At 39.0% G+C, this 23,830-nt stretch overlaps 2 protein-coding genes and 1 non-coding gene across 4 annotated transcripts; 1 reads left to right on the top strand and 2 right to left on the bottom strand.

The window, feature by feature from the left end:
• The first annotated feature begins 1,637 nt into the window (after positions 1-1,637).
• Positions 1,638-1,721, top strand: TRNAL-CAA (transfer RNA leucine (anticodon CAA)). The gene has a single exon. It is a non-coding gene; the product is annotated as a tRNA-Leu (tRNA).
• Positions 1,722-2,988: 1,267 nt separating this feature from the next.
• On the bottom strand, positions 2,989-7,552 carry LOC105055606 (ubiquitin-conjugating enzyme E2 5). The gene is made up of 6 exons (XM_010937484.4): positions 7,334-7,552; positions 7,153-7,232; positions 6,446-6,560; positions 6,247-6,299; positions 5,965-6,093; positions 2,989-3,280 (listed from the first exon to the last, which is right to left on the bottom strand). The coding sequence occupies exons 1-6, from the start codon at positions 7,375-7,377 to the stop codon at positions 3,147-3,149; spliced, it is 555 nt and encodes a 184-aa protein (XP_010935786.1). The 5' UTR covers positions 7,378-7,552; the 3' UTR covers positions 2,989-3,146.
• Positions 7,553-12,874: 5,322 nt separating this feature from the next.
• LOC105055605 (protein DETOXIFICATION 34) lies at positions 12,875-17,711 on the bottom strand. Of its 2 annotated transcripts, XM_010937481.4 has the most exons (7): positions 17,204-17,711; positions 15,741-16,366; positions 15,583-15,639; positions 15,220-15,458; positions 14,951-15,069; positions 13,980-14,066; positions 12,875-13,361 (listed from the first exon to the last, which is right to left on the bottom strand). In XM_010937481.4, exons 1-7 carry the CDS (start codon positions 17,564-17,566, stop codon positions 13,293-13,295), a joined length of 1,560 nt encoding a protein of 519 aa, XP_010935783.1. In that variant the 5' UTR covers positions 17,567-17,711; the 3' UTR covers positions 12,875-13,292. The 2 variants fall into 2 exon arrangements, with proteins under 2 accessions (XP_010935783.1, XP_073103174.1); XM_073247073.1 differs by lacking the exons at positions 12,875-13,361; positions 13,980-14,066 and adding an exon at positions 14,085-14,811.
• Positions 17,712-23,830: the final 6,119 nt, after the last annotated feature.

Here is a 23,830-nt window from a genome sequence, read left to right as displayed (position 1 = left end):
TGGCCACGGCTTTAATTACCCTTGGGTTTTAACTTTTAATTTAGGTCATATGCACCATTTCACGTGATGAGTTGGGGTTAGATGTGGGCTCTCCAGCTGTGTGAGTCTGGGCTTTTAAGAATGTGCCATAATTTTTTTAAACTAAATTTTGTGAATGAACTAAAATCAAGTTAGGTCCAATATTATGTTCAATCCAGCTGAGATTTAGGGTCTTGATTTGAGGCATGTGCATGATTTGCTAGTCCGAACTTCTAAGTTAAATCCATCTCTCTTGCACCTCTTTTCACACTGCCAATTGATATGAAAACTTAGAAAATATCTCATTGATGAGAATGGTAGATGCTTGATATAAATTCATTTCACCTATATCATTGAAAGACCTAAATGTAAGTTAATTGAACCATTCAGCCCAGAATAACAACACAAAATATCTTGCAAAATTTATCATATGTGAGTTAATCAAAACATGTTAAGTTCGTTTAAAAAAGGATTAATCAAAAATATGTTGATGTAGGAGGAATATGACATATATCAATATGGGCTTCCAGAAGCAACAATAACTAATAGATCCACTGATGTTTCTCTTAGTTCATTTATTTTCTTTCAAAAGATGCTTGAATGTAACTTTTATCTACTCTAAAGAAGTAAAAAACATGAAACATTATATTCAAAATAGCTTTTGATTAAACTTTTAGAGAGCCGCATGATTGCATCTCATTTTCATGATTATAATGGCACTAACAACCAAGGATTTGATAAAAATGATAAGTTTCAAGGCTTGCATCACAAATCAAGTACAGGCAGGAGAAGGCCACACCACCATCTTAGACCTTTCCCTCTTTGATCACTAGTGTGACCATTTGAAAGAAGATGTATCACAAACAATTATAAACTTTAGAGTTGATTATCAGTTAGATTTGGATATAGAAAATATCAAATTGTAAATAAGCCTGGCTCAAAGCTTCACTAAAAATTAATATAGTTTAGACCTGATATTTTGTTCATGATCAACTCTGATCACAGTATATTGCCCTTGGTGTTGCCCGCCTCATTTTCAATTGAAAGAAAAAGATAAAAAGCATTTCAATTTATACTTATTTCAAAACATGAATTGAAACTATCCTTGATTGGACTCTAGCTTCCAATGGATTTTACCCGGAACAAATTTTTTATTTGCCATGGTGCTGTCATTATTTTGGGAACTAGTGTCAAATGTTCATTTTGATGATAGGGAGCCTTGCAGACTGATTGTCTACGAAGGGCTAAAGATATGTTATAGCTCACTTTGAAATTCATTTATTCCCAAGCCACACCAAGCGCATCCTTTGACTTAGAATTGGCATGTTAAAATTTTAGGGGAAAAAATCCATTCACACTGGGATTATATTGGAAACCTCTAGATTGAAATTCTTTGGGTCAGATTAGCATCGGGAATTCCTTTGGTGTTTGCAAGGAAATTTTATTGGTACCGTATTTCTTGTGATACGTACAATCAGTTTTGACCAAGATGCTTTGAATGCACATCATAAATTTAAAGTAACAAGAGATGATTTTGATGGTGTCCGTTGAAATGGTCAGGTTGATTGGATGGTTGAAACTCATAGAATAATATTGTGCAAATAAAGTCGCCACCCACCGTCAGGATGGCCGAGTGGTCTAAGGCGCCAGACTCAAGTTCTGGTCCTCGTGAGAGGGCGTGGGTTCAAATCCCACTTCTGACAAAATTTTAAATTGATGCTAATTCAAAATTTGAATAAAAATGAGTATTTTATTACAAATGTTAATAAAAAGATTTCAATTTGCTAAGTTTTTCATTTGAATTTTAAAATATGACAAGAAACTGCTATTTGTTTTGTCAAAACGTTAATTGTTAAATTTTTAGATACTAATTAAAAATGAGTATTTCATTACAAATGTTAATAAAACGATTTCTATTTGCTAAGTTTTTCATTTGAATTTTAAAATATGACAAGAAACGGCTATTTGTTTTGTCAAAACGTTAATTGTTAAATTTTTAGATACTAATTAAAAATGAGTATTTCATTAAAAATGTTAATAAAAAAATTTCAATTTACTAAATTTTTTGTTTGGATTTTAAAACACGATAAGAATTAAGAAACGGCTATTTGCTTTGTCAAAACATTAATCAAAAAATGAGTACTGAAATATTAATAAAAATTGATTTTTATTCTTATTTATTCAAATATAATTTGTTTTGTTAAAAAATTAATTGAAAAATGAGTATTTGATTAAAAATTTTAATGAAAATTGATATTTTTTGATTAAGTCTTGGATTTTATATTTCTAAAAATATTAAATTGTTGAAGAATGACCCTTTGACCTATAAAAATAAAATCAATATTTATATATTCGCAAATTACATTCCAATTTCTTTCATTTATCTATCTTGATAAATCTCAACCTTTTAACACTTTACTAGTTAGAAATCCAATTTCCAGGGATATGTTAACAAACAGTTTAATAATGACTATTTATCTATTTGATATGTAAGAAAAAATTTAAAGCATTCACAAGGGATTTCAGCTTAGGCTCAATCAGTTGGCTTTGAAAAGATGATTTATTAAGATTAAGCCATTCAAAATTTCTAACAGATGCTGAAAAATGGAAGGTTGGAATTAGGCCCTTTTTATCTCAAAACGCAAGAAGAAAAGGGAAACTAGCTTTTTCCAAATCTTTGTGCCCATTTTTCATCTTGGAAGGACCTTGTCGATTAAAGTTTTTGGTGCTTGCTCTATTTAGATTGACGTCATGCTGGAGCTTTGACTTACTCAGCTTAGTTAAATATATGAGCCCAAACCATTCACTCCAACTTAGCACAAACTCCACATCCACGAATACTTCTTCATCCTTTTATTACTTATTTATTTGTTGCGGGTAAGAGAGAGAGAGAGAGGGAGAAATGGCTAGAAACCCATACAGAATCTATGGCTACATTTTATCATGCATGCATTGATGTATGTGCAGGTGTTACGTAACTGATCCATAATTCCAATTCATGCGTGCCCAATTGCCGTTCAATCACAAAGACATTTTAAAACAATATGATCACAAAGTACACTTATTTACAGAGTAACATAGGAAACTGATACAAACAGGAATCAGGGTATCAGATGGGATATGTCAGCTTAAGGATCTGGATTCCCAGGCACTGCATCCTCATCACTGGAATCATATTCATCTTCAGTTGGCTCTTCATCACTTGAATTTTCTTCGGGGGGAGCACCAGCATCTTCGGGCTTTGCATATCTCTCACAATATTCTGATAGAAAAGTAAGAGCAACATTAGAGAAAAAAGAAATCTTCCAGTTCATCAACAGTCAATTAGCATGGTTTGCTTTCAAAGAATGAATGAAACTGTTTCTCAGAAGCATTAAACCAAACTTGTTCAAATGCATTTGCACTTTTATGATGCTGGAAAGTGACAGAGCTAGGAATTCCTGATATCATTAATTTTAAAGTTTAGAAAGGCCTTCGATGTGTAAAAACAAAACTAAATTGTAGTATTGTTCTTTTGTCGGTGCACCTTATTTCCACTTTACAGCACCTTATTTCCACTTTACAGATAGAGATGTATGTGCAATTTACAAAGTTGCCACCTAACTCGTGATCATCTCGGTTATGAATATTGCTATAATATCGGTCACTGATCAATACGATCCTGGTACTAGGAGCATAATTCAATTTCAAACACAACAATTAAGAATAGTAATCCTTATGACATAGGTGCAGGTATGTATTATTTAAGCACCATTCACGGAGATGAGGCCTATTGCATGCAAGAGTATGCGATCAAGGATAAAAGTGCTGATGGCATGGGTGTGCTGTATCAACACGTGTCATGTTGTGCTGATGGTGTTTATGGTAGTTTCTCATTTGGATTAGTATTACATATTGGTTCAGATGGAATGAGTGTACCAATAAGGTTGGTAACATAGAAAAGATGGGAATAGTATTTATGGTGGTCGACGGAGGGAAGTAGGAATATAAGGAAAAAGAGCTTGATGGGGGGTCATGAGATGTGGGTGTTTGGGTAATGTAGCATGCAACGGGGGTGACAAAACAAGGACGGCTGCTAGAAGGTAAAGCAAAGAAATTTATAACTTGTTAGGAGGACAGAGGCTACCATTTGTGTGGAAAGCCAATCTGGAGGTGGGCAGTGTGCTTACTTGTACACCTTAACAAAATTCCCCATAAGAGAAAACTAATCCACAAGTAGACAAAAAGATTTCAGTGTTCTTACAAACAATGAAAATTGCTGACACTATTATTACAAATTTCCAATCAGTCCAAGAGAAAATTTCAGGGTTTGAAGTATGATGAGATTGCCTATTCGGGTATAATGTAATGGAGACGATGTTTCTCAAGGAATTACGGATGAAATAGGAACAAGGAAATAACCAAAAATGAGATGAAACAACAAAAAATCAAGGTCAGAGAGAGAGAGAGATCCTTAATTATATCTTGAGAAGTTGAAAGCATAACTAGCCAAGGCGATGTGCTTTACTCGCAAAAGAGCAATGGTAAAGGGTGTGGAAATTAACATATTCACCTAATAAGCTGATAGGAGTTGAAGAGTCAAGATGCCATGGTGATGTATAAAATTAAAGAAAAGGAGTCTGAAAATGAATGGAACAATCCTTCACTAATTTGGTCTTTCGGGAGAAAGTAGATAGAGTTACTTGGAAATGCATGGACCTAACAGCCCAACACTGGAAGATAAAATGCACTGAAATAATACTTGTAAGTTTAAAATTTATAAGTCTAAACAAGGGTGTCAGTACTTAATAGTTAATACCACATGTTGTGCTGAAAAAATGTGGGAGTACATTGAAGAGAAGACATGAGTTAAAATTACTTGCTTTACTTTCATAAAAAAACAAATTCCTGGACTAATATTTTTATAGGTGAAGCTGTAATTGCAAAAAGTGTTTTTTTTAAAAAGAAAAAGATGAAACCTTCCCACCCATGGGCTATTTGGGAGAGACTTTAAGATGAACATAGAGGTGAAATCATAAAAACTGAATTGGTCTGTGGGGCAGGAAGAACTGGAAAGATAAGCAAATTAAGACATTCCACCTTTATTTTACTGGAATAGGATGGAACTTAATGCCTATTTTGGAAGGAACCTAATCACTAACACTCACAAGGAAAGGTATTCGATTTTAGAGCAGATTATTACTATATGAGCTTACATAGGAAGCTCCATTTGTGGGATAGTCAATAAACAAAGTATGTCTCCATGTCCCTTTAATCATCAGTTTGCTGGAATCAACATCAACTCCTAAAAAATGGCAGAAAGTTAGGAGTCAACCACAGTGGTCAGAGGAAGCAAAAAGAAGTGCAAGGACAATTTTTAGTGATCCAAGACTGCATATTAATAGACTTCAGGGGCATTTGTTTGAGCACTCAAATTGGTGTCCATTTGGGGGAAAGGCTTAGCTTTCTTGAAGATTTCTATCAAGAACAACTCATCTCCTAAAAAAGAGCTAGTTCTGGACTCCTATTTCTTCTTCCCACTGGCTCATGGCTTTCACTGCTAGTGACAAAACATGTTCATCTATAAGCTAGTTTGATTGGTAGACAAGTGTGGGTGGTACTGGCAGATAGTGTTTGAAGACAGTTTATCATGAAGCATTTCCAAAACTGGACAACGATAGTATGGGCCATTTGGTTTCAAAATTCCTGTGATGCATCCACATTCCTCATGAAATAACTGCAGAAGACTTCCACCTTATCAAATAAGACAAAAGGGTATTTGACAATGAATTTGGCTATGCCAATAGTCACTTGCAACATAGCTACTTTTGAAGGAGGAAGCAGCAACCATTTGCTGTTTAATCTAAAATCACGAATGATATTACAGGCTAAGTATCCCTCTTCATTTCAGCTAGATTAAAATGCAAAGCACATATATTAAGCAGATAATAGTTTAAGAAATGCCACCTTTCACTCTTTGTTCGTAAGCAGGTCGATCGCGCATCATCAGTGCAGCAGCTTCTCCGTTTAATGGATCAGATGGGTTGGGGTACAAAAGTAGCTGTGGGAGAAAAGCTTCGAAAATATTTATAAGATCTGAAAAGACAGATGCGAACATATTAAAAGCACTTATGATATCCAAAATAAACAAGTAGATAGCCGCAAACTCAGTATCTAACAAGCATCCCTGTTCTACATCAGCCATGAAATTCATGCACAATGATAAAATTGGAGTGATTAGCTCTTTACCAAACATGGGGCTCCATGTCTGGTTGATGACATCTAAGCAAACTGAACCAGACCTGAATTAAGATAGAGAAGGACATTAGAACATTTGAAAATCTTCTAGCTCATACTTACTACCACAAAATTAAGCCAACAACAGGAATTGCAGAAAAATATGAACCAGAATGATCATACCACCATAATTTCTTAACCAAAGACTCACATTTCATCTACATTAGGATGAAAGATCCTATTGACAAATCCAATCGAAGGAGACTTGTAAGGGTATGCATCAGGTAATTCCACCCGGATCCTCCACACACCCGCTTGATAAAGACCTGCCAAAAAGTCCATACATGAAAACCAGAAACTTCTCTCTGATTGAAATAAAAAAAAAAAGCACTGACATGGACCCCAGCACCGAGAATTCATAAAAACATCCAAACTCAAATTTCGGCATCACTCTATCAAGAGGACCCAGAGATGAGATCACATCGAAACTATCCGACTCTAAGGAGGATTTCACAATTAACGCAAGGGTACTCAAGAAAAATGAATACAAAAAAGAACAACTGAAATCATATCAAGTTCATAATTTTATTACAGCAAACAGATAAAGAAGGAATTTGAAGCACACAGTTGGAGTCGGAGTGACCAACCAGATACGAATTTCAATAATCCATGATAAATAAATAAGAAATAAAGAAAACAACCAAAATCTTGCAAATTAGTGAATAAGGTTCGGGGATTGATGCATCCCTCTTCTAGATTCCAATGTAACTGAATCAAGTACATAAATCACACAATCAAACACCTATATATCAAAAATAATCTTTAAAGAATAAGAAGAAAGAGTCCTCGTCTCAAAAATATGGGTCAAAACAAACGATTTAGACATCTTTCAATGAAGATTTCGGGCAGATGCTATACTTTCTTTGGGTCCATGGAAAACAACGTAGAACTCCTGCATCCCATCGTTTATCATCTCCACTTTGTAATCACTCATCATCCTTCAAGCCAGAAGATTAAAAAAAAATAATAATAAGAAAAAAAAGCCAAGAAAATGGCATAAAATTGGGAACAAAGAATAAGGGATTTTTCAGATATTCACAGTTTCATCAAGTCCATTTCACGGCGTTTGCTGGGAGAAGACATGGCTGCCGTCCTTCGCTGCGGCTGGGAGATCGATGGAGGGAGAGATGGGCGACCAATGAAAAGAGCGAAGATGAGTTCTTGAATGGGGTAAAAACTAAACAAAAAAAAATCCCTGAAAGGACCTATAAATTATTATTCTATTATATCTCCCGTTCTACCCCTCTTCACTTCGGAAAACGGAACCCACGTTTCTTTACTTTCCCTGTCGCTTCCGGTGGTTCCGTTCCGTTCCCTCCTGCTCTAATTTTATTCCCAGAACGCCCCTATTTTTGCCCATAATTTGATACGGGAATCATGTACCAGAATACAACTATTAAGACATTATTACATGGAAAATTTTGCAAGTCGCAGTACATTCGCTATGGTGTGCTCTGTTTCATATGATACATGTGATCCAAGTGAGCTCGTGGTAGGTAAGGTTTAATATATCGGCCACTGTAATGGCTTCAAATGACGTTCCTTGATGTCAGATGTACGCACCGCAAACTTTTTTTTTTTTTTCATGATGATTCTCTTGTGGTCATTATTGTATGATAAATTATTTGATATTTTCATTCTTATATGTAAGCATATATTTTAATTTTAGGTTTTACCAATTTGATATGATATTTTTTTTGGTTAAACAATTACATTATTAAAGAATTTCATGTTTTTCCATTTTAATCTATGTATTAACTATAAGGAGTTATTTAAATCATCAAAAAATAGAATGAATTATTTTAAAATATTATTTTTTGAATTTGGATCTCTTTGATTGAAGGTGGAGCTAGAGAGAGTTTCTCCAATAGTTCATGGATAATGTATATGGATAATGCATAGTATTAGAGGCATACAATTTAGACCGTAGTAATGTATATCAATATTTGTGATTGTTGAATTGGCTTGCAAGTATTATCATGTTGAATCAGGATCAAGTTTCACTAAACATCTAAACCCATATATGTTTTTATTGGATTTTCAAATCTAACTTCTATTGCATAATAGATTTGAATAAGGAAAATATGTACCAAGTTTAGATCAAGCAAAGGTTGGATTTGGATATCCATCAAGATTATGTTTTATTTTGAAGGGTTGATTGAGATAAAACAATTCATATAATGAGTTTATAAATAAAATTTTCAATATACTATAAAAATTAAATTATAAATAATGAGTAGTTGATAGTTAGCTTTACTTAAAGTCAGGTATAAATAACCAAATATTTTATGAATAATGTTATTAATTTTATCGTTTCCTCTCCTTTAAGTTCAAGAACAGAGTTTTCATAATAAAAAGGTTTGAAAATGAAAAGGTGCATAAGTAAGATAATATCATATGTATATACATATAAATCTATGTGTGTGTATAAATATATATGTGAGTAATAACTTGGGTAAATGCACATTTGAGATGGTTTGGGTCTTGAAAAGAATGAAACTTAAATCTGATCTGGAAGTTTAGAAAAGATCTTTTTCTCTATTAATTGGAGGCTAGGATTGGAATATTGATCTCCTTACTCAGTTTATGGTCCACGAACTTGGCCCTGACATCCAATCGACACTCAACCCTTTTATTGTTTGATCTAGGTTAGACTCAGGTTAAGCAGTGACTTACTTGTTATAACATTAACAATACTAAACGGGTCATCTACCATTCAGGGCCAGGTCCTGAACACACTCTCTCTCTCCCTCTATCTTTCTTCTCTCATGGTAAATGCAATCCAAGACCTAGGTAATGGCTAATATATACTTTTATTGCAAGAGCAAAATGATTTTAGCAGGGCATTGTCACTTTTGGGATTCAAAATTGTGTCATTTTCAATATGGTACCTTCATCATCACTTTCATAATTCTTTCTTTACTCATAAATAAAAAATTAATTTTATTTTTTAAAAAAAATTTAAATAAATTTGGTATAGTTAAATTTTTTAAAAAATATATAAATTTAGACGAGTGGATGATGGCAGATGTTGCTGTTGAAGCTATAATAGTAATAGCATGGGGTGGCAATAGTTTTGTGATAATGGCCGTAACTATTATGACGCCGGTGAGAATGATAGCGACAATAATAAAGATTGAAATGACAGTTACAATAATAGCTATGCTCATAGAAATTATTTCAATTGAAATGATAAAAAATATTTTTTTTAAATTAATAAAAATATTTTTAAAATGGAAAAAAAAGGAGCAAAAATATTTTTTTTGATTCAATTTCTATGGATTTATTTTTAAAATAAAAAAATACAGGCGATGCAGAAAACTTTTGTTAATATTTCCTTTTACTCGTGAGGAGACGTCGAGATGCAATGGATGGACATTGCAGCCGTACCATTACTTTTCCAAGTACTGCTTATTATATGATACACTTGGTCTCTGGGCGACCACGGTACAGTGGGCAACCGAAACTAGCGTCCGCATATCACGCGAAGTTGGTTTCTTCTTCTCCCTTTTTGTTTAGGAGGCCACGGTGAGTTGATGCCGTTGTTTTTTGAACTAACTACGGCAACTGGATTTCCGTGATTAGCACAAACAGAACACCATGCTAAAAATCCAGATTTCAACTGATCAGGGGTCCGAAAAGTCCCGCAATTAGCTCCAACGCTCCGTCTCTTGTCTTGTCTTCATTTGAGATTTGTGCCAAGTAGCGTGTCATTACTGATGCATATGGTACGGTTCTGACAAGGTTGGATTTGCCGTCGGATACCTTGCAAGAAACCATCTTGCCTGTGATTTTTTTTTGACCTGGCTGGAGTACATGTACAAATTTTCTTTTCTTGTTTTCTTCTTGATGTCGTGGCTTATGACATGAATGAAATCAGGGATGTCGAAATGATCAAAAGCCTGAAAAAGATATATAACCATCAAATTTATGATAACAGTTAGAATGATTTGTCTATCCATTATCGCAAGGTCAATTAGTATTCACGGGTCTTTCCGCATGTTAATACTATAAAGTGGAAAACTAAAACTATTACGGGCTGTTTCAGTGTCCCTTGTTCATTGTCTCAAACAATGGGAAAGCTGGAATAGTTTGGTAGCTGTCCTTTTTTAGATTTCTTAGAAAATAGGACATGCTAACTCGATTAAACTGTAGAATATCTGAAGGGCAACAAAAGAACCTCAGCTTATTCAGCGGTGGTTGGATAATGAGATGTTTGACCACGTCTTGTCTAAGATTTCAATAAATTTTTTTTGGGAAGGTGTAAGGGGGTTGTACGCATGAGAGAAAGATGACAGAAGAGGAGCAATTTTCTTTGGCTCAAAAGCTTGTGAAAGTGAAATTTTCGAAGGGTCCATCGATCGCAGAGGATACATAAGTGATAATATTGCAATCCATGAGTTGTAATCTTGGTGGATTGACACCTACTCTGAAATTGTGGACTTACTAAAGGAATAAATGAGACTTCAATTTTTATCTTATAGCAGAATGGAGTCCAACGAACAGCATGAGTTCCCAAATATCTACGTCCCATCTGAAACAAAGTAGAAGGTAATTTGTCATCATCAAAATTGTTGCTTTTGTGTGAGCATTGATGTTACCATGATCATATATAGCATATGTTTTAAATGTGTAGTTCTGAATTGAGCCTAGAAAACATGTTGCATAAGCTCATCTGATAAAAATAGACCCGACAACGATCTGAGCATCTTGAAGGTGTCCGACCATCAGCACCACGGTCATCATGTACCAAACTTTAAGGCATTAGCAGAAGCAAGTGACAGCCTAACAAATGCCCATATGTCCCTGAAGGCAGACCATGATAGCCCATTCCATCCTTGATATATTCCTAGCACCACCCCAGCCCCATTTGAAGGAAAGATGAAGAGGGACGGCATCCCAATGTGAACTAAGAGAACACCCAAACCAATCCAAGCTATTACCATGACCTTGCTTTGAGCCCCAAGAAACTTCTCACTAGGAAAGCTAATGGCCGATGCAAGCATTTAGGGGATAATGCTGATTGTGAACTCGCCAGCAAGATTGGCAATTTCATCTTCCTGGCCAAGAAGCTTCAGGATGGGGCCTGAAAATATATGGAGGGGGCACATAAGGGTTGAAGAGGCCATGAGTACGATCCATGAGCGCTGCAGGTAGATGCCAAGCATGTGAACCTGACCACCACCAAAGGTCTGATCACCAAAAAAAAAAAGTCTGTCCACATTGAGCCTCTAGCGCACTCCCCATGCCGGGCTAAAAAAAAATATTGTCTCAGAGGATTTGATTCAGAAAGGTACTAATATTAGATGAGAGTTGTGAGGATTTATGTGGATATATATTTAGTCCTATATTAATTATTTGTTGAAAAAATCTTAGATACTTATGAAGAATCAAAAAATTAAAATAATATCTTCCGACTAAATTTTTTGGTTGAGTTCCTAAATTGTTCTAAAAATGGTATATGAACTCAGGTCATAGATGTCAACATCCCAGAATTTTAGGCAAACAAGAATTTATACCTAGAGCTTAGAAAATCATTTTTCTTCCAAAAAAGCTAGTTTTAATATCAAATAAAATTAGATTTTCCACAATAATCTTTGATTAAAAAAAAAATCAGAAGTATGATATGCTTAGTTGATATGATTTAAAATTGACCTACATGAAAAAAAAATAGTGGTAATAACTTGCAAGAGTTGAATTTTTTGCATTAGGACTCGTTGATATATGTTCTTTAACAAAGGTATTATTAGATCCTAGCCCATTTCATAGGTGTTTTTTTTGTTTTAAAATTTTGATATACAACAAAAAAAATTGAATTCTATATCATTTATTTACCAAGGGACCAATCTATATGCATACCGGTCAAATTCCCATCTCTCTCACATTCATAGTGTGTATATTCTATGTCATTCATCTACCAATGGACCGATTCAAAAGTATGCCCAGCCAAATTTTTATTCTTCTTGTATTCTATGTATATATAGGATTCAAATGCTTCTCGTATTCCACATGAATATTAATGCTCGTTCATGGGAAGAGGCATATCCTTATTGCATCTCATTGGATTCAAATTGTTCGCTCATTCCACGTGATCGTTAACGATCATTAATGGTGAGAAGCAAATATCCATGAATAATAGAAAAGAGGAAAAAACCTATGCACCATGTATCTTCCAAGTTATATACTAGCTAGTATATATCTAAAGCAAAAACTCAACTTATGCAAAGTTTTCGGTTCATAATATGGACATCAATATTAACGATAAGAAATTATTGGTTGCTTAAATTGACCGGCAAAATGAAAGGTTGGCTCATGCGGAGTTCTCCATTAGTGATATGGTAATTGATTATTATAATCGATTGGCTCAGAATTTTAAATTATTAATTATTATAATTAATTGGCTCGAAATTTGCCAACCTATATTCTTTTTGTGTTAGGATTTTAGTTCACTATATTAAATTTAATTCTTCTTGTGCTGGATTCACTTAATTGTATACCCCGATTGGGAGTAAAAATATAAAAAATTATGGTGATCGATTCTACCTTCCCATTTTGCCTATTTTTATAGATAATTTGTGAATTTGGAGATAAAAAATATATGTTTTTTTTTTAATATTTCTATTTCTCTAATGTACAATAGAAATCTCAAGGCATCCATGTTCCATAATTTATTACACTGTTGCATTGCCCTTCAAGCATACCCTGTGTATAGTAGGGTTATATACTTGTTACTGTATTAACTTTCATGCTAGGTACCTTTTTGCATTTTGCAAATGATTAATACAATTACAACCACAAGTAGATGACATTACATCCTTTCTACTGTGGAGACAAGGGGGGGGAGAGAGCTCGTATATCCTCTTTTTACCTGTTTAGAGAGCTTATATATCCTATCAAACTAGTTAGCCACCAAAAAGTAGAATGGGAAAAAAACTACAGATCTAGATATGCTCAACGATGTCTAAAATCTCAAAAATTAAAACTAAATTAGCTACGTCTCATGTTTGTAACTTTTCAGGTTCATCTTGTCCACCCCACAACCGCACGCGTTCCGAAGCTTGTGCTGCCTGCATGGTTATCAGATGCAGTGTTAGTAACAACAATCTTATGTTTCACTTCCATGAAAAATATTCAAATCATGAAATTATTAGATCCCAAGTAGATGGGACAATTTAATTATGCATGATCTCTCCTTTGACATAGCTTTCTCATAGGATGCTCACGACTATTTATGTTGATACCATAGGATGCTCAAGATGTCTTGGAATTAAGCTCCTTGCTCAACATACAATTGGAATAGGAGGTGTTAGGGGTGCTAGCTAGGTTGCTGTTTTCATGTTACAATAATATAATTTCTGAATAAGCCCTTCAAAACAATCAATTTCTTGTTGCTGAGGAGGTGATTGTGTAAGAGGAGGAATTGAGTTGGAGAAAGTAAATATCTAGGAAATACTAAGTAGGTTGGGATGGTTGAGATGACAACATATCACTCGTTCATAACTAGAAAATATATCTCTGAAGGTAATAGGATATATTATGAGCATTTTATTGGGATCCGAGAATGTTTCAAAGGTACCATGTTTACACAATTTTCCATTAGCAGAGAGCCTAGGAAATATTTAACAAAAATGAGAGCGGTAAAAATATTGATAAAAATGCTTTTGCTGGAGAAAAGTATCTTTTACCTCGGCCTTCCAATCGGTTTTCCAAACTATTAACAATAAAATCAATGTCTGAGCTGCGGTTCCACAAATCATGCCAACCCAAATTCCCTGAGATCAAAACACAGCTTGATCGTCACAAAAAACTTTCCAGCATACAAAAAACTTATGGAATAAGAGAAGAAAGTCAGTCTTCAAGAGAAGCAGACGTCATTGTAATATAACCAGGAAAATTCATATCCTATCTATTTCTGCGTTAGGAGAAGCATGTAGCTAATTAGATAGCATGATATTTTATCATGTATACTTCTAACAGTTGAAAGTTCCTGAATACTCAGAAGTGTTCTTTGTTTTGTTGTAATCAATATGCTTTGAGAAGCTGACCATGCTGTATAGTTTTGGTGAGAACTGAGCAAAGGAGCACAGATTCTACAGTCCATTTTCTCTAAAATTATATTGTGGCCAGAGATGACAGTCATATTGGTATTAACCATTAATAACCTGTATCAACTCCAATTAATGATTAATTTTATTAGAAATATAAAAGTTCGTTTAAGAATTTATCAGCTTTTCTTCAAGCATCTTAGTTTCGTGTCCTTGTATGTCTTTGATATTCATGATGGAAAATTGAGCTACTATCCTTATTAAAAAGCCTTCTCCCACAGCTTCGATTGATGTTGGAGTGAACTCTGTTTGGGCATCTGCTGCGTCTATACTGGGGTGACCCTCCAACTCTCTTTCGCCTCCCTTAGTATATCCCTTCTGTATTTTTGAGGGGCTGGATGTCTCTTTTTGTTTGCCTCATGGAGGTACCATTTTGGTTTTCAGATCCTTTTCCTCAAGTCTTCTATCTTACCTGTAACACCTCATCTTCTCATATACTTGCATTCATTTATCTTTTAATAAATTTGGGTGAGTAGGGTGGAACACATTTACCAAATAAATTTTTGATAAAAAAAATGCTTGCATATTTGGTCCAACAGGAAGAAATTTACCTCCACTCCCTGGTGGAACAGATAACCTAGAAGGAACCCTAACGGAAGCCCAAAAATATAGTAGCAACCCAAATTAATATAAGCCACCAGAGCTTGCCAGCCACCTCCAACAGCAACCCCTGCCAAACAGAACGAACGCAGTGGAACCAAATTGACCAAATAGCCAACACAATCGATAAGGTGATCACCAAAAATAGTCTTTCGCAACGAAACCTTATCCCACAAAGGCATAAGATTTTAGTCATGGGTAGTTCTAAATGAATGATTACCTGATACCACCGGCTGGACGCTATTAAGCACCATAGTGATGCCGAGAAGGTATGCTATACCAGCAACAGCTCGTTGTAAATCTTTATCTTCAGTAAATATAACGCTGAAAGAATTCCGTGTCACTAGAATAGTGATCATAGCAAGGATTCCAATCATGAGAGATTCGACGATCACCACAATGACAGCATATTTGGTGGCTCTGGGGCGACCAGAGCCAAGCTCATTGGAGACCCGAACACTGAGAAGAGCAACAAGGTAAGATAAGATGACTGCCATTTTGGGTCGTAAAATGTAAGCACAGTGAATGCTGCGGAATAATAAACTTGCTGCTAATGTAGATGATCAGTGATATAATCCTTTACCTTATAGCAGCATTAAGTCCTATGAAAACCATGCCTTCCCAACCATTTATGTTCATGCTGAAACAAAAAGAAAGGAAGTTCTCATTGTTTGATCATAATGTGAATATCTTCAAAGTCCTACGGTGAATTGAGCCTAAAAATGCATTGTGTGAACTCACCAGATAGAAATGGACCCAACGGCGATCTCAGCATTGTCGAGGTGACCGGTGAGCACCACAAGAACCATCATGTACCAAATTTCAAGGCATATCATCACAGCAGAAGCAAGTGACAGCCTCACAAACGCCCATATATCCTTGAAGGCAGACCATGATAGCCCGGTCCACCCATCCTTGCACCAGCCTACAACATATATGACCTGAGCTATGGAGACTATCCAAGACGAGATGTTGAAGGCCGCAGCGGCGCCACCCATGCCCCATTTGAAGACTGAGATGAAGAGGGCCAGCAAAACGATATGAATTAAGAGAGACACAATGCCGATCCAAGCTAGTACCGCAACCTTGCTCTGAGCTTGAAGAAACTTCTGGGTCGGAAAGTTGATGGCCAATGCAAACATCTCAGGGATGATGCTGACAGTGAATTTGCCGGCAAGCTCGGCGATTTCGTCTTCCTGGCCAATAAGCTTGAGGATGGGGGTTGAGAAGATGTAGAGTGGGCACAGAAGGAATGAAGTGGCAGTGAGGATGATCCACGACCGCTGCAAGTAGACGCCGAGCATTTCAACCTGGCCAGCACCAAAGGCCTGCCCACATAGCGTCTCTAGTGCGCTCCCCATGCCAAGCTGTCATTTTTTTTTTTGGGGTAGGAAAGAAGATGGAGGGGGAGATTGTAGGAGTTAGTTTTGAAGCATGATACCAGAATGCAGAATAACTATGTTAATATATAGATCATTGCAAACTAATTATGATCATGATAAACTTCATTAGATTGGCCAGTGTGATCAACACAATTTTACTGGAGTTTCTGATGAGTTACTTGGAGAATCATCAGAACTGGGTTAGTAATAGCCATCAGATATTTGGACATCCACCTTCCAGTTAGTAGAATGATAATCTCAGCCAACCGTGCGTTACACCAGTTTATAAGGGCTGGTAATTTGCTCTACAGTGTGATTTCAAATTTTTTAATATCAAAATAATGACTGTTGTAATGGTTATTAGAATGAGATTATGATGACAAACTAACAGTATTATTTTCCAAATTACTGTTTTTCCAAAAAGACTAATTTTCAGCTTGTACAATCTCTTTTGGATGAAAAATCGTATAAAAATTTGATTTTTTTGGTTAAAAAATAAATTTATTTAAAATAATGAGAAAGAGTAAAACTGAAAATAATGGCGTTTAGAATTTATGAGGGTATCTATATCTCTTTTTTTCCGTGATGGTAAATACGCTGGAAAGGAAGGGGGCGTCAAACCGTTATTAACGGTCGTTATTTGAAACCTTCATACAAATTCAGGTGGTCCCCACGAGCTAAAAGGAAAGTCGAAAATCGGTGTTCGATGCCGAACACCAAATCCTACCCTGAAGTCCGTTAAACTCCATCGCCATTTCGGCAAAGAAACCGGAAAAAAACAGTAGTCGAGAAGGGAGACCGGTATAACGGAGAGAGACTTACGAGAAAACCGAAAGAGAAGTTAGAGATGACGGAGAGGCCAATGGCGACGGCGGAGAGCTGGAGGTTGCCGAGGTGGCCGACGAAGATCTGGGTGGTGGAATTCATCCCATAGAGACAGACCACGCTCAACCCGATCGGCAATGCGATCAGCCACAGCCGCTTCGACTCCCCGACGAACACGACCCACGCGTCGCCCAAATTCCTCACTGGCGGGAGGTCCGGCACATCTGCGGCCGCCGCATCCCCCGCCGTCCCGAGCTCCTCGTCTTTCGTGCCGTCCGCTGCCTCCGCCGCCACCACCACCATTAATGCTCCTCCCGTCTTCATCCGTCCCTCGCCGTTCGATAGAAGTGGCGTCTCCATTGCCGCCAGCCCCCTTTTGTTTCCCAATGTTTCCCTCCTCTCTCTCGTTCTTATTTTGGACGGTGGAGAGCGGAGGGCGGAGAGGGCGGGGGTTCTCCGTCTCCGCTGTCTTGGTGCGCTCTCCCTCTTTCTATCTATAAATTGGTGGTTGTTCGGTGGGAGGAGGAGAGTGCTTTCAAGAGCGAAGACGTCACGTGCCAGGGGGGAACGGACCGCTGTGACGGGGGGCACGTGGTGGTTGCCGATGCTACCACGCGGCTACGTGAAATCTGATGACTCTAGAATATTCTATTTAACATCTATTAAAAATAATATATTATTTAGCATTATAATGATTTGATATTACTAAGGTCCCTTGTACATTTGATTAATTAAATATTATTTTCAAAATTCTATTACTAAATAATTTTTGTAAAAAAAATATTATACTCTTGAAAATAATATCTTAATTATAACCTTGTTGTAACAATAATTATTCTAATACTTAAAAAATGACACAATATATTTTAATGAAATCATGTGTCTAGTAATAACCAGTCGATAATAATTTCCATCAGATACCATGCAACGATGCTGTAGATGAAGTCGTGTCCACCTACTGGTGTCCGTGACTCTATCACTCTAGCACCCACACATTTTGCTTTGTCTCTCTCCTCTATGCTACTTTGGTGGGTAGAACGTGTGAAAAGCGAGCTTTCCACCTAACGACTACATCCACTTCATGGTTTTTAAGCGGCTTGAAAGATGTTTAGCATTTGATCCACCGCCGGCTTGTTAATTTTGTCGATTTCATCACTTGTGTTTCGGAGATTTATTGTTGGACAAATGCCTTTTTCTTATGTTGAAGCAGAAGGTCCCTCGGAGGAGTCATTCTACAGAGGCTCTGGGATTTCATTCTATAGATGGGGTTCCCGCAGATATGATTCGTATTTCATGCAACTATTTGAAAGATAAATAAAGGGGAGTCCAGTTCCGAAGGCTCTCAAGTCGACGCCTTTACCTTATTTAGGGAGGCGGGGGCTCCACTTGACAGGCCCAAACAAACTTTCACATTCCATTCCGAACCTCCATACTTTCTATACAAAAATAGGTCGCTATCTCTTATGTTGAAGCAGAAGGTCCACGAACCGTTCCCTACATTCCACTTCTGCTGTCGCGACTCGGATGTATTACAAAAGCCATGGTGAGCTCACCCTCAAAAAGGTTGACGCATCTCCATATTTCATGGCAAATATGACGTATATATATGATCAGTTTTTTTTTTTGGTAACAGTATATGTATGATCAGTTTGAAAGCAATGACAATTGACAACAGCATCAGCTTCGCTCTTCTAATTTACATGAAACAAGTTTACTTTTATGCTTTCATGATGTCTGTGGATGTTGTAGGGCATTGAAGATAATCTAGAAGTCCAAGAATCATGCCATGTTCGGGCATTTGATGCGGAGCTGCTTCTTAGCATCTATCTATTTTTCATGGAGAGTATGATCTTTTATAATATATAGTTCGAGATTAGTACGATAGATGACAGATGGGTTCTATGTACCGTTGCACCAATCATTGCACAACAGAAGATGAAATGGGAATGAGGTGATGTGATGAAGTATTTTTATTTGATTCACAAACTAATTAGTTGAATATCGGGCTATGCCCCTATGATATGAGGATGGGGTTTGTATCTTAATTAGGCACAAAAAAATGATGCATCCTTTTCTATGTATGTGCATTTTTGGATCGTGCAATAGTTACTTAAAGATTTATTTAGCATGCTTTGAAAGCTGTGTGAAGTGCCATGCAATCGTAGGCCAAGGAAAATCAATCCTTCTTTGGCACGGAATATACGACCCGAAATCACGGTACAACTCACACGGTACAAAATGCAAGATGGCAACGTCACATGGCAGACTGCGTGAGAGTTATATTCTCATTTGTTTTTTTTTTTTTTTTTTTTTCGTAAAACCTTCTTTGCAGTTGATTTATGGTTGTTGCCTCTGCATAAAAATCAAAAGAACAAATCTTGTTTAGAGAAGCTCCATTACGTCTACATTGCGCAGGCGCCAAACTATTTTTGATGCCCGTCGCAGAAAAATTTTCTTTGGAGCTTGTTTCACGTAAACAGTGATGGTTTATGATTGGAACAATGGGTTAATTAAGGCAAGAACGATTGGAATTTCACTCAATCCCAGCTTTTTATCTAGATCGAAGGGTCACTTTGGAGTTTGGATCATGAGTAGTAGATGAGTCAGGCCAACTGGATTCGGTGCAAAACTGGTTATAAATATAGGTCCAGTTAGTTGGGTTTGATATTATATATTATGAAATATTCAAAGAAATTTCACTAGTTACAGATTTACATCATGAAGCATGAAAGTAATGCTATTTTGCGACGCAAAACTTGTGTTCTTAGTCTGACGTACCACCAATATATAGCGTGCAAGGCTTGTATCAATTGCATCCAAGTGCTACAAGACAGTAACCCAACCAAAATATGGCTACCACATTAACAAATTTGATGATAGATTGGAAGCCTTGGGAAGTTCTTTTCTTCTTGGTGACATCATGAGCACTGCCATCCTTGGAAGACTTTACAAAGACGGGAACCATAATTGACCTTGATTACCTCATCGATTGAAGGTGCGTGACATCATGCACAATTTTTCTGGCTACATCCAACTCTAGCATTCTTTCTGGTTCCTAATTAAAGTCATTCACAGGCGAACAACCATATTTTCTAATCGGACACGCAATGATAAGCATCTTGGCTAGCTTTCTCCACCATTTAGGATGAGGTGCTTCTTGTCCTATGTTGGATATTTGCGCCACAGACGGCTAATATTAGACCTAAGATAAACATAAGGAGACTCTTCATATAAAAGTCCAGTCAAAACCTAATCAAGGGTGCAATTTAAAGGTCCCTTTGGGTATTTCTATGGGAAGTTGGCTCATGTAGCTAGTATTTTATAACAGTCCATTTGAACCTAACCCATGTCCTAGCCTTTGGGCTACCAAAAAAAATAAAAAAATGAAGATTTTTTTTTTTAATTTCTATATAATTTGAGTTAAATAGTGTTTGATTGATACAGAGTCTATAGGAATATCCAAACAGATCATAAATGGGCAAGTTATTATTATTATTATTATTTTAAGAGTAAATGAAGGGAGTAAGGAACTCCTGTCATGGATATATTAAATTCAAGTGATATTTACAGGGGATGAAATTCAAATAAGAGACAAGATAGAGTGTAATATTTAAAGATGTACAATATTATTGGGGAGCGGATTAGAGATCTGTTTGTAGTGTTGTTTAAATAGGCAAAGAGCTACATGAAAACGTCCTGTCAGCTTCAGTACAAGACGCCCCAAAAATGAGTGGAAGTAGACTCGCAGCAACCCCAAGATTTTTGTTTAAAGCTGCGGACAAAGGCGAGTGAAGCAGTTTCTGATACGTGGAACGAGAGAAGCTGTGTGGCTTACCTTTAGTTTCTTTCCAGACTTCGAAAGAGTCCTTTAATTACAGCGTTATCTGAACTTTCCGTCCAGTCTTTCAGAGGAGAAATCACTGATCTTCCCACTTCAGAGAATGCTCTAGCCTCAAATACGAATATACTCTTTTGCTAACTTTCATGTGTTGTCGTGTTGGCAAACCCAATCCCGAACTATAACTGATATTTGCATGGTACCTTCAACTTTGGCTGGTTGTCATTAATCCTCACAATGCAAGTCATCTGGTTAAAAACCATATAAACCACCATATACATTGTTGCGGCCAATCACCTCGTCGCCCGATCGCCGGGAAGCATGCATCTGCAAAAAAAAGTCCGCACTGACTGGAGGCGGCTCCGGCAGGGACCCTCCGACGGTCAAGTCAGAGAGGTGACTGGGCAACAGTGAAATGCAGACGGAGAGCTCTGAAAAAGAGAGAGGGAGAGAGAGAGAGGAGCGAGCCTGCGTATGTGGAAGAAACGGGCGGATCGATCCTTTGCACGGTTGCCTTCCCCGGTTTATATAGTGGAGCACGGTATGGCGCCGTCATTAATGGCGCGGACAAGTGAAGAACTGTCAACTCACTGTGGGCCGCCAGAGCTGCCGTGGAAACGTCATGTCACCGTGTAGCCGTCTAATCACCAGGGTTGACCCGGCTCTCGGCGGGATAATGCCCCTAGGTAACTGCGCCGCATGTCCGTGTCAGAGCTGACAACATCTGGCGGCTGTACGGCGGTTGGAGGAGCCGACCGACCCAACGTCGGTAGCCAGCGAAGTGGTGTCGGGCCCCTCCATTGGTCGGCGAGCGTCATGTAAGTCGGCCATCGAACCTCGGGGTTCGGTCGGTCGGGATGGATACGCCCGACATACCCCCAGTCGGCGATGGGCCGTTGGATGGACGGTTGTTAGTCGCTGATGGTTCCCGTCAGTCGGTCGACCGACGATCGGTCGGCCTTTCGGCCAGTCAGAGTCGTCCAACGGGGGCGGTCAGGCCGTCAGGCGGTCGGGCCCTCCTGCAGTCGGTCGGGCCCTCCGGCGGTCGGTCGGTGGGTATCCCCCAACAGTTGCCCCCCTCCACTCCTAAGTCGGGTGGTGAGCCGGCCGATGCTTTCATTCGGGTAGCAATTCCGGTCGACTGGGAGTGGATTTGTCGCATGCGTAGATTCGACCGTACCGCCGGATGATCCGATGTCAGACGCCTCATGAATGTCCAGCGATCCGGACGTCTAGTCGGTATCAGGAGTCACATCGGCGTCAGGTGTCAGACGTCATGTCTTGTCGTCGTCAGACGTCGCGTCGGCGTCAGAAGATCGGGCGCCGGACGATACGGCGTCAGACGACTAGATATTCGGCGTCGATCGCGGGAGAGCGGGCCGCCGTCCGGCGTCCCATCGGGAACGCGAACCGGCGTGGGGTGCATGAATGCGGAGCCGCGCCCCGCTTGCCGCGTGTCAAGGTGGTTGGCCGGCGCCTCCTCTGTCATTTAATGTGGGCGGTGCGGCCGTCCCGGAACGGGGCGCGCCGAATCCTCCGCCAACCGGCGGTCGCCACGCGTCGCGCATCTGCAGGTCTTCGGTCGGCGCGGAAGGATCTCGGCCGTCGGTCGGCCCTATATATATAGGACTTCCCGGACCCTGACCCACATTTGCCACATCTCGCTGGGGAAACTCTGTCCGGGCGATTTTTCAGTCGTCGCGGGCAGAGCTCTTCTTTGCTTCCGGAGGGTCCACCTGGTTCGTGGTCCCGTCCTCTTCTTCTTCTTCATTCTCTTCTCTTTCTTCTTTATTCGGTTCCGGCACCATGACCAGGAAACCGACTCAGGGAGCTCGGTCGGGGAACCCGACCGACGACTCCCGATCGGCTCCGAAAGACGAGGCCTCCTCGCTTTCGGGGCCGAACGTCGATCAGCTTCGGGAGCACTATCGCGTCCCGGAGCAGTTTCGGCTCTCCGCTCCAGGGGCCGGCGGTCGGGTCAACAACCCTCCGCCTGGCGATCTGGCGCTGTACGTTGAAGACCTTCGCGCGGGTCTTCGACTTCCGATTCCGGAGTTCGTCCGGAATCTGCTTGATTACTACGGACTCTGTCCGGCGCAACTGGCGCCGAACTCTGTTCGGCTAATCATTTCCTTCGCGCTGTTGTGTCAGCTCTTGCCGACCAACCCCCGCGTTTCCCTCTTCCGAGCCTTCTTTGTGCTCCGACCCCACCCTAAAGCCCGAGGGTGGTGGCTCTTCAACCCCCGGAAGGGTCTTGCTTTCATAACTGGTCTTCCATCGTCCATTCACGGATGGAAGAACCAGTTTTTCTTTGTTTCCTCCTCCTCTTCTTGGGGCTTTCCTTCTCGTTGGGGTACACCCCGAACCGAGGCCAACGAAAACAGTCGGGTGGATGCGGACGACCGGGAGGACTTCCACCGACTGAAGGACATGTCGGTACCGAAGCAGAGGGAGCTTGTTACCGAACAAGCTCTCTATGACGTCGGCTTGAGTCTGGTCCCCCGAATAGGTATCGCCCGATCCTCCGGCTTTTCTTTTTTATCCATCTTTTGGTCGGCTTTTGGTCCAGCCATTAACTCTTTTGTCGGTATTGCAGGGACACCACCGAGGATGAGGCCGACTGATGCCGAGATTCGGCAGTTCGCCAAGAGGAAGAGGCCTGCATCGGGGGCCGGCCCTTCGCGTCCTGTAAAGAAGCCAACCCCAGCCCCGCCGATCGTCGAGTCGTCGGCTACCGACCAGTCGGAGCCGGTCATAGCTCTTGCGGCTCCGACGGTCCAAGTCGA

Source organism: Elaeis guineensis, chromosome 12 (genome assembly GCF_000442705.2).
Source record: "Elaeis guineensis isolate ETL-2024a chromosome 12, EG11, whole genome shotgun sequence".
Lineage (NCBI taxonomy): Eukaryota > Viridiplantae > Streptophyta > Magnoliopsida > Arecales > Arecaceae > Elaeis > Elaeis guineensis.
Note: the sequence above shows the minus strand (reverse complement) of the source record. Positions and strands in the feature narration are given on the sequence as shown.

Bases quoted from the DNA above. Each gene is read 5' to 3' on its own strand.
- LOC105055605 (XM_010937481.4), bottom strand. From the start codon at position 17,566: ATGGAGACGCCACTTCTATCGAACGGCGAGGGACGGATGAAGACGGGA. The intron at 15,459-15,582 runs GTAAAGGATTAT...TGCTCTTCTCAG, and splicing joins GGACTTAATGCTGCTATAAG to TGTTCGGGTCTCCAATGAGC. The intron at 14,067-14,950 runs GTAAATTTCTTC...TTTTGATCTCAG, and splicing joins TGTTCCACCAGGGAGTGGAG to GGAATTTGGGTTGGCATGAT.
- LOC105055606 (XM_010937484.4), bottom strand. From the start codon at position 7,377: ATGTCTTCTCCCAGCAAACGCCGTGAAATGGACTTGATGAAACT. The intron at 6,094-6,246 runs GTAAAGAGCTAA...CTGTCTTTTCAG, and splicing joins GACATGGAGCCCCATGTTTG to ATCTTATAAATATTTTCGAA. The intron at 3,281-5,964 runs GTGGCATTTCTT...CTTTTCTATCAG, and splicing joins TTACGAACAAAGAGTGAAAG to AATATTGTGAGAGATATGCA.